This window comes from Polistes dominula, unplaced genomic scaffold, assembly GCF_049000335.1.
Source record: "Polistes dominula isolate Pdom_NZ unplaced genomic scaffold, Pdom_raw_medaka contig_246, whole genome shotgun sequence".
Classification (NCBI taxonomy): Eukaryota; Metazoa; Arthropoda; class Insecta; order Hymenoptera; family Vespidae; genus Polistes; species Polistes dominula.
Window position 1 is genome coordinate 233087 of NW_028300928.1, and position 11604 is coordinate 244690.

Here is an 11604-nt window from a genome sequence, read left to right on the forward strand (position 1 = left end):
AGCTTGTGAATCCTAGTAAAGTTGAGACCTCTGCCATGAGTTATGGAAAGAAAACTGAAGAAGTTGCTCTCAAAGAATATGAAAAATTACTACAACCAAATTGGGAAGTAGTTAGTGTTGGTCTCATTGTTAACACATTGCGTACGGCGCTCTGCACGTTCAACACGCCGTCAACGCCCGCACATTTTCGAACGCTTCAGAAGCATGCTTGGCAAGCAATAGGAAGCGGATACACACATTTCTAATTTGCATTTGGTATTATATTCACATAAATTATTCTTAAATATTACTACATATATATAGTTAATACATTTATTTATTTTATAAGATTTTTTACATTTAAACTATAATATTATTTATTTTACAAACTTGAATAATGCTTTAGAGTGTGGTATCTGGTAAAGCATACTCCTTTGTGCAATGCTGTTCGGCATAATTTGCAACAGTATCTTGTTTCGCTCCTTTTTCCATTGGACGAACAAACTTTACATTGTTTGGTTGGGAACTTCTTCTTGCCTTTACTCGTTATTGGTTCCAGTACGTGCTGTTTCATATTACCAGCGAGTCTACATGGTGGGTCGACACGTAGATGATTTGTTGTATTTGAAATACCTTGTTCTATGTCCATAAATGTATCCGTTGATTTTTCTTCCGTCGTCCATAATTTCATCACAGCAAGTAGAAAATCTTTATATTTCATTTTTTCATCATTACACGAATTATAAATCTTGAATGCATTGAACAGGCTGCAGTTGACGAGATATAATACTACCTTTTAGGCCATTTAATTGTTTTTCTCAATATTGAGTAATACGACAGATACTGATCTGCAAGGTCCACACCGTTCATATTTAAATTATAATCAACAATGCACTTCGGTTTCTGTACGGTTTTATATTTTCTCGTGCATTTAACCATTTCAAATTTGTGAATTGTTGAAATTATTCTCACTTCTCTCTTGTCTTTCCAAACTTGTAACAAAATATCACCTTTCCGTTTGAAAATACTCTCCCCTTTTTTTAGGTTCAACGATTTTGTTTTTAAACATTTTGGCAATCTATTGGCGCGTATTGTGCCACATATTCGGATTTTATTTTGTAATAAAAATTCAGTAATGTTCAAAGTATTATAATAATTATCCATATAAAAATATATATAAAATTATATTTAAACCGTTTGAGTGCCAAGCGGCGCGATCGCGCTTCTTCTGTCCTGTCTTGAAAACTGCAGCGCTCTGAGCTGCGAAGCCCATAATTACAGCAGGCGCGAAATATAACAATAACAAAAAAATAATATAAAAAATAATAAAAATATAATATAACAAGCGCTATCGCGCCGCTTGGCAAGTTTCGATCAGGAAATGAGAAAAGCCCGTGGCACTCAAACGGTTAAAAAAAACATGAAAACGAGATATTTCGTAACCCGTACGCAACGTTCAATTTGCTAAAAACGAGATATCTCGTGACCCGTACGCAACGTTCAATTTGCTAAAAACGAGATATCTCGTGACCCGTACGCAATGTGTTAATATTCTTTAGCCATGGATATCGTGTAGTCCAGATAGTATTCTAGTTTATGGGCCAAATATTTGGCAGAAAAGAGTGATTGAAGTGAAATGCCCATATTCATGCCGTAATCAACCGATTTTCGATAAAGAATCACTTGAAATCAACGTTCAATATTTAAAATTTGATGAAAATGGATTGCACTTAAGTACAACTCACTCGATTTATACTCAAATCCAGCTTCAAATGTACGTCACAAACATTGCTTTTTGTGATTTATTCATCTATTCACCTAAGGGTAGTGTTTTAATAACTATTGAACGAGATGAGGCATTTCTTAACAAAATCATAACTGCACTGCAAAAATTTTATTTTCATCATTATCTCCAAAGATTATTTTCTATGTATTCTGAAAAAAAAACTAGATGCATTTTCTATCTACAATAATTCAGATTATTATTATTATTATTATTATTATTATTATTATTATTATTATTTAATTTACAATATTTATTTAACTTACCTTTTACTTAACAATTTAACTTATTAGTTTTATAAAGAAAAAAACAAAACTCTATGAGACTTTTGCAAATTTTTATAAATGTTAAAAATTCTTATATTTATTGTAATTTAATTGTTACATAAAAAGTATGAACAAAAATGTGATAAAAAATAATTACATAAATCATATAAATTTTTAAAATAAAGTTTTAATTTTATACACTTGTATTTATATTATTATTTTTAAATTATTGTTTTATTATAGGGTAGGAAATATTTATTAAACTGCAGATTACAAAAACAATTTCATCTACATGAGGAAGTAAAGATATTGGTATTTTTGTAAAAATATTGAAATCTTTGATTCTTTGGTTCACTCTTTCAATATGAATTCTGACTGAAGCAATATTATGGGTTTTGTTAACTTCTTCAGCTGTAAATTGTCCATCATGTGCAAAAGAAGGCATAATGAAGATAGCATTTTTTTTTTTCAACTTCGGTTTGAATTTGAGGAAAACCTTTATCAGCAAGAACAACGTCACCAGGTTCTATTAAATCTAATATTCCACAATCGTTCGTAATGTAACAGTCACTAGAACGACCACCGTAGCACTTAGATACAAAAGTTATCACTCCGTTTGGAGCACACCCAACCAAGAATTTCACTGTTTGATGATATTTATAGTCCGAGTACATTAAAACTTTCTGTCTTACTTCCGGCGGTTGTTCTGTATACACTTCAGTGCAATCGATAATCACGCGTGTTGCAGGGTAATTTTTTTTGAAAGCTTCTGGTAGAGTTGCTTGTATAGTAGCTCTCGAAGGCCAAACTATAAAATTTTTCAATAAAATATTGAGTTGTTGTAAGTTCCTGATAAATATTTTTTGTGCTGAAGTTCTGTGAATGCTGAATAGTATTCCTAGTGCTGTAAATGTCAGACCAGTCTTCAATTTTGTCAAAGTGATAAGTAATTTTGTTTTTTTATCTATTTTGGTAGATTTTATGTCAGGAAGCATATTCAATAAAAGTGCAAATATTGAAAAATTACCACCGGTTAAACTGCTAAAGGATTGGTCATCATGAACAGAAGTAATTCCATGGAAACCTGGACAATCAGATTTAATAGAATCTGGAGCAATTGGATCACACCCAACATCTTCAACGTTCTTGTGTAAAGGCGACAAATTAACATAACAAATTTTTTCAGCTGTCCTTTTAATTGGAATGTTTACTTTTACTTCAGCAGTACTTACACCATCACAGGAATTTATATTACAAAAAATATAATTATGTTCATCTAAAACACTTTCATCAACAATTTCATCAGTTTGACATGTAATACTACGAGTTGTTTTTTTTGGAGTATCATCAAATGCACAATGATCTTCTACACTCTGTGTTTCAACATCTACCCAATTATTATAATCTTCAATTTCAATTTCACTTATATTATTATTACTATTATTAGTATTATTATTTTTATTATTAAAGATATTCATTTCACTCCGTAAATTCCTTTGTCGTAATCGTTCGAAACGTTCAACTGATTGAGTTGAGTTTTTTGTATTTACTTTACCAAAGAAAAATTGTTGGTGTGTATGAAGGATGCCGAGGATGTTCAGACTTCTGATTATTTATAAAATGAGCACTACAAATTCGAGTGTTTTTAGTTGGCTCCCAATCAGTTGAATATTTCCTAAAAAAAAATTTTTTTAATTTTACTTTTCCCTGGTACGATTTCATTTATTTTATAAAATAATCATTAAATAGTTTAATATTCTATTTTATACTACTTAGCTTTTTAAATTTGATCGTGATTAATTTAATTTTTTTATTAAAATAATTTACTTACACATAGTTTTTCACTGCATTTATCCATTGTTCACGTTTATGGGGTTATCCACTCTGAATTCAGAGTACTTGCAGGGAAACGATAAAATTTAACTCTTGAATTTTGGTTTTTGTTTTTATATGGTATATTGGAACATCCCCGGATACAACAAGATACTTTTCAAGAAGACATTACAAAAATTTACTTCAATCAGATTAAAAAAATAATTAATTTAATAAATTTTCTATTATTTTGTATAGCACTTGCCATCACTTTGCTTTACATTTTTCCCAGCAGGTGCCGTCAAAGTCATCTTTCTCAATCCCTATAGTGCCGACGTTTTTTTCCCGCGCGCGTGGTGCGCCGCCTAGCGCCTCAGTGTCCATTTGAAAATTATGAATTTTCCATTTGAAATTGTCCATCTTGGACAAATTTATGTCGAGCGACCAATCAGAGCGCTCCATTAATAAGTTCGATTTTAAAAATAAGCAAATTAGAGTGATGGAATTCCCGCAACTAAAAAATAGCTTTGTGGAAGCAATGGAAATTGCTGAGGAACCGTCTGTTTGGAAAATTAAGGCCAAAAAACGGAAAGAAATTAGCGATGAAGAGCAACGGGGCGAAGAAAATATACCCCGAAAATCAATCAAAAAACAGCAAGAAAATGAGATTGAAAAGAAAGTCAAAGGTTTCAGACGATTTGAGCGAAATCTGAAACATATCGAAATTGACGAAATAGTTATTGACGACCTTGTCGAAATAAAAAATAATGTAACTGCCATGCTCCAAACAATCTTGGAGCTAAAAGAAGAAAACGAAAGCATTAAAAAGACAAAGCCAACAGAAGGTTCAATAGACGAGAAATTACACAAATTGGAACAGGCCATCCTTACAGCAACAACCAGCATTAATGAGTTGAAAAAGAGTAATACCACACAGACAAAAACATCCAGTTATGCAGACCGTCTTAAAATCCCTGTTGTAGCAAAAAAAACAAGCAAGACCACAAGCAAAACCAGACACGTAGTTGCCATCTATCCGACAACTGAAAGTAAAATCTCAACTAGCGAAGAGACAAAGATAACGGTCATGGCAAATATAGCACAAGCAAAGGAAAAATTTCCAAAAGTAGCATTCTCGTTGAGACTGAGACGAAAGAAGATCTTGAACGAGTGATAAATACAGAAAAATGGCAAAAGGTAGGCAAACGGACCGGGGTACCAGCAAAAAAGAGACCAATGCTAATGGTTCAGAACGTAATAAAAGAAATGAGCAACAAGGAGTTTCTGGAAGCACTCAGGCAACAAAATATGGAGGAATTTTCTAAAAGTAAATTTGCTGAAGAAATCTCAATTTCACACAGATCACACTACGAAAACCCAGAAAATGTTAATATAATCCTCGAGGTATCACCAAATGCGAGGAATAATCTCCTGAAAAATGAAAAAGTTTACATTGGATGGCTATCCTTGTGGATTAGAGACCACACCGTCGTAAGACGTTGCTATAAATGCCAATCATTCGGTCATGTGTCTAAGCACAGCAAAGCTAAGACCGACACCTGTGGACATTGCGGATGTGATGGACACAACTACAAGGAGTGCAAAGCTAAGGAAAAGAACCAAACATGCATCAACTGCAAAAGAGCAGGAAAACCTTGCAATCACTCCTCGCGTTTATCGGGATGCCCAGTATACAAGATTGCACTTGCCAGCTACATCCAAAAAGTAGATTATGGTAAGTAACTTTACAACATATGTTACTAAGAAGACTGTAACGATAGGACAGATAAATGCGCAAAACTCAAAGTCTGTATCAGATGAACTAAGGCAATTAGCATTTGAGCACAAGATAGACATACTTACTGTCCAAGAACCTTATTCGTATCATAATAAGGTGGCAGGCATGGGAATATGCACTAAAGTGATACTAGATACTAAAACATTCTCAAATGTTATAGCATCTAATAATATTAAAGCGGCAATAGTTATTTTTAACAACAGAATTGATGTTATTAAAATTGAGCAATTAAGCAACACCCACATAATTTGCGTTGAGATTAAAATTGACAATTTGAAGTTTTACTTAGTTAGTGCATATTTCCAACACTGTGAGGATATTGATCCATATATACTTCATTTGAAAAATATCCTAATGGTGCTGGACAGGAAGAACATTATATTTTGCATAGACTCAAATGCTAAGTCAACAACTTGGTTTAGTAAATGTACAGACGAAAAAGGAGAAGCACTTGAGGAATTATTATCGCAATTCCAACTACACATAGCCAACAAAGAATCTGAACCTTCACCTTTGACAATACACGAGGACAGGATAATATCGATATCACAATCGCTGGCAGTAGCTGTATTAACTCTATATCTAATTGGAAGGTACACAACGGCGAAACAACAAGTGACCACAACCTTATCACATTTAAAATAACATCAGCCTCAGATAAGGTCATAAGTCTCAAAGGTGATAGATTTAATACCAAGAAAGCAGACTGGGAAAAGTATATTAGAAATTTAACTAACATCATGGATACAGTTAACAATGAAGATAGTATTAGTGCAACAGATGCTGCAAATAAAATTGAACATGCATTATTACGAGCAGCACAAACTTGTATTCCGAAAAAGAAACGCTTTTCCAAGTCTGCACCATGGTGGATCAGTGATCTCACATATCAACGTCAATTAGTCAAGAGAGCCCGACGAAAATACAATAAAACGATAAACAATAGACTAAAGATAATACATAAAACAGAATATAAGAAACTAAGAAACCAATATATAAAGAACATAGCAAAAGCAAAACAAGAAAGTTGGGAGAAGTTTGTCATTGATATTGGAAATAAGGAACCATGGAGTATTGTGTACAAAATTCTAAGAAACAAAATCCGTGTTGAAAATGTCATAGAAACAATTAATCAAAATGGCAGACAAACGTTAAACTTCAATGACACAATGGAAACACTGCTCAATAACATGATTCCTGATGATAATGTGGACAATAAGACAGAGTGGCACATTATTACTAGAAGTAACACACTTCTAGCACCAAGCATACAGGACACACCGCTATTTAATGTTTCTGAAGTACAAAATGCTATCAAAAAACTAGGCAATAGGAAGGCTCCTGGACACGATCTAATTGAATCAGAAATGATAAAGAACGCTATGCCCGTACTGTCTAATGTATTAAAAGATCTCTTCAACGAATGCCTAATACAGGGGACTTTCCCAAATCAATGGAAAATAGCAGAAATCAGGATACTCAGAAAAAGCATGGACAAGCCAGCAACAGATTTAAAATCTTACAGACCAATATCATTACTCCCTGTACTTGGGAAAATTTTGGAGAAACTTATTGCCAGAAGATTACAGACAATATCACATACACACCCTTTGGCATCGACTAGACAGTACGGTTTCAGGCCAGGCAGATCAACAGAAGATGCAATAATAAAATTAAGAGACATTGTGCATCAAACAAGCGACAAGTATGCCATCGGCCTCATGTTCGACATTTCTGGTGCATTTGATGGAGTATGGTGGCCTACCGTACTTAGCAATCTAAAGCGCAGAGATTGCCCCAGAAACATATATAACCTGATTGCAAGCTATCTTTCAAATCGAATAGCAAAAATTACAACTAATACTATCCAGATATCTAAAGTTGCAAGCAAAGGATGCCCACAGGGATCCGTATTGGGACCTTTAATGTGGAACATCATCCTCGATGATGTTCTGGAAGAAATCTCAAGTACGGGAAACGAGGCTATTGCATACGCTGATGATATCGCAATAATAGTGAAAGGAAATAGCAGAAGAGCTTTTGAGCTTAAGGCAAATCAGGTTACTTCCATCTTAAATAGCTGGTGTACAAGACAAAAGCTAGAACTATCAGTGACAAATTCTCACATGATTGTTCTTAAAGGTTTCTTAGATATAAGAAGACCACCAACAGTCAAAATTGGTAATAGATCACTAAGAATGATTTCAGAATCACGATAAGTAGGAGTCACATATGGAACAAGAATGAACATAACCCCACATGTTAACTACATCTGTTACAAGAGTAAGGCCATTTTCAGTTAATTTGCCAGAGTTGCGAAAAGTACATGGGGTCTAAACAACTCTATCATGGAATCATTGTACAAGGGAGTTTTTATAACTATTATCTTTTATGCTGCAGCTGGCTGGGCTGACAAACTTAATACTCATCACCACAGGAAACTAAATCAAGCACAACGATATGCTCTAATTAGGGTAACTAAAGCATATAGAACAATATCAACGGACGCTCTTTGCGTGATAGCAGGAGCAACTCCCATAGGACTTCAACTAACTGAAAAGGTAAGTCTTTATTATCAACGCCAAAACTTGTCTTTTCAGCATTTCTCAAAAAGATTCGAAGCACTTGAGACTGTAAATAGAAGTGAAACTAAGTTAAGACTCCTAGAAATTAAAAAAGAAACAATAAGAATATGGCAACAGAACTGGAATGATAGCCAAAAAGGAAGGCTGACATTCCAGTTCTATGAAAATATAGAAAAAAGGTTAAACGCAAAATGGATAAAACATAACCATTTCATAGTCCAACTCCTTACAGGACACGAAAATATTAAACAGAAACTTAAGAGTCTTAACTTAACAGACACTGATATTTGCAGCTGTGGTGAAGTCGAATCAGTCCAACATATCATCTTTGACTGTATGCTCCTAAATGACTCAAGGCTAAGACTAAAACAGGCAGTAATAGATAAACACCATACTTGGCCATGCGATTACAAGTGCTTAGTAACCGAAGAAATTTTTGGCATTTTTAATGAATATTCAGTTACAGTACTAAAGAACAAGGACCAAAACACAAGAAGGTAAGCAATCTTAATCCCTGCAAAAGAAGCTGTAGACGTAACCGCAGGCACCATTTGGTGTACCGATACAGCTGGGTTGTAAAATTACCCAAATACTAGCACATAACATCTGATGCTAGCCTGCATGAGACCGAGCAATTGCTGGTGACCCTGCCTCCTCGTGGCCCCCGCTGGACAACGTTTTGCTAGTAAATTCAGATAATTTTCCAGAAAAACGGCTAAGTGGGTCACTTCCCAATTTTGCGACGGTCTACCTCTCTGATGATCCAGAAATGGTGAAGAGGGGGTTTTTCCAAGCCTAATGACCACAACATCTACGGTCATTGTTCTCTTTGCTATGGTTTTACGCATTCAACATCACGTGTAATAGGCAATAGCCTGAGACACAGCTAGGCGAGCACTTGCTCGACGTATGATCAGAATTAACGCTAGACTATGAGCTGCTGTCCTATGACCAAACACTCAATTCGGACATATGCTGTCAACAACTGACCAAATTGAAGTAGGCGCTTGAAAGAAAGAGTGAATAGAAAGAGTGTTGTGTTCCATCAGGACAACGCTAGACCGCACACATCTTTGACGACCCGGCAAAGACTCCGGGAACTTGGATGGGAGATTATATCGTACCCACCGTATAGTCCGGACCTGGTACCAAGTGATTACCACCTTTTCTGGTCCATGCAAAATGCTCTTGGCAGTACTAAGCTGCCCTTAAAAGAGGCTTGTGAAAATTGGTTGTCTCCCTTTTTTGCCAATAGGAATGAGGTCTTCTATGAGAGAGGCCTAATGAAATTACCTTCAAAATGGCAACAAGTTATCGAACAAAACGGCGCATATTTGACCTAAATCGGTTTATTCATTCTTGTAAAAATAAATTTGAAATAAAAGTAAATTTCCGCGGATACTTTCTATCCAATTTAATATTAATGATCAAAATTCTCGATACTTTAACCCATTGACTGCCAGACATATTTAGAGCGTCTTGCCCTGGTTGCCAAGGTTTTATTTTGAATACATGAAAGTTTACAAAATATAATTATATTAAGGTACTGATATAAAATTGTAATAGCATTTACAGTAATTTTTATTGAATAAAAAAAACACTACGAGATAACTCGTAGCTGGCGTCACTAAATAAAATTCCTGCGCTGGTTGCCACTTACAAGTTATCTCGTAGTGTTCTTTTTTTAATAAAACGAAACTATGGACCGAATCTATAAACCGGAGAGAAAATTGTGTATTGACGAAGCGATAGTTCTTTGGCGAGGAAGGTTGATTTTTCGCCAATACATAAAAAATAAACGGCATAGATATGGCATCAAACTGTATGAACTTTGTGAACCTAACGGAATAGTCTTGAGAGTGAAAATTTATGTTGGCAAATATGATGATCTAAATAGACGAAATCACGCTTCAAATGTCGTTTTGGCTCTGATGGATGGTTTCCTGAATAGTGGTTATGAACTTTATATGGACAACTACTATAATTCAGTTGGGCTCGCGAAAAATCTCACGAGTAAATCAACATATGTATGAGGCACGTTAAAATTCTACCGAAAGGGAAATCCAGAAAATTTAGTCAAAAAGAAACTGAATCAAGGAGACTCTGAATGGCTCAGATCAGGATCCATTACAGTCAACAAATGGAAAGATAAGCGGGATGTGCTGACTATATCCAACATGCATAAAGGTGAAATGGTTCCAGTGCAGAACAAAAATGGAAAAATTTCGACTAAACCGGATACAGTCAGAGATTATACTTTGGGAATGGCGGGTATTGATGGCTCTGACCAACGTATGTCATATTACTCATTCCTTAAGAAAACCATCCGTTGGTACAAGAAAATTGCACTACATTACTTGGAAATCTTTCTGCACAATGCACATATGTTTCACAACCAAAGAAATCGAAAGAATAAAAAAATGACGTTACTTCAATTTAGGGAATCAGTTATTATGCATTTTTTTCTTGGTGACGACAACAATGTAAGAGAAAGCAGGAACTGTAATACAAATGCAACTGATTTTCATTATTTAGAACATCTTCTTCTCACAGAAAAAAACAGAATGCCTACAAAGCCATGTCGAATCTGTACAAAGGAAAAAAACGTAAGGAGACTAGGTATTTTTGTCCACAGTGCCCCGAGAAGCCAGCACTTTGCGTTAATCCTTGTTTTAGAGTTTATCATATTCAGCAACAATAATAAAAATATTTTTAAATTTTAGTAATACATTCATATATATAAATATAATTATTTTAATCTAATCGTCTAAGTTATAATTTTTATAATAAAAACTGATAATTAATGTTTTTTACAGTATATAAATTTATCATTCATACATTTATGTAAATAAAATTTTATGTAATAATCTAATCGTATAAGTTCTAACTTTTATAATAAAAATTGAAAATTAATACGTTTTTTACTCCATATAAATTTTTCATTCACCTTTTTAAAATATTTTTAACTGAAATGGCCATTTGTAATTAATCTAAAATTGCAGCACGCACTACGAGATATCTCATAGCTGGCAGTTTTGATACACACGCTTAATACGAGATATCTCGTAGCTGGCAGTCAATGGGTTAAAAAGATATATCTTTTAATAATCTATATATAGATTTTAAAGGTACTTTTCTTTTTATAGAATCCTTGAAGGACTATTTGGACAAAAAGCTACGTGATTTAAACGATTCAATTAAACTCAATCTAACTAGTGAAAAAAAGAGCTTACAGTACGATTTGAAAAAAAACTTCGATGAGTTGAAAAATACTTTGTTAGCTAATAATCTATCTGGAACTCCTTAGCTTAACGTATCTGATGCAACAACAAAATTAGATGTCAAATTGCCCTTTACAGATTTAGAAGATTTTAAGAAATT

The 11604-nt window shown here is 34.1% G+C and overlaps 2 protein-coding genes across 2 annotated transcripts in view; both read right to left on the reverse strand.

Moving 5' to 3' along the window:
* The window catches only part of LOC149032920 (uncharacterized), a 164759-nt gene that overhangs the window by 91208 nt on the left and 61947 nt on the right, over positions 1-11604 (reverse strand). The gene's annotated exons all lie outside the window — the stretch shown is intronic.
* LOC149032924 (uncharacterized) lies at positions 2098-4156 on the reverse strand. Its single transcript, XM_089171428.1, has 2 exons — positions 3860-4156; positions 2098-3703 (listed from the first exon to the last, which is right to left on the reverse strand). The coding sequence occupies exon 2, from the start codon at positions 3504-3506 to the stop codon at positions 2454-2456; it is 1053 nt and encodes a 350-aa protein (XP_089027554.1). The 5' UTR covers positions 3507-3703; positions 3860-4156; the 3' UTR covers positions 2098-2453.

Bases quoted from the DNA above. Each gene is read 5' to 3' on its own strand.
- LOC149032924 (XM_089171428.1), bottom strand. From the start codon at position 3,506: ATGAATATCTTTAATAATAAAAATAATAATACTAATAATAGTAATAAT.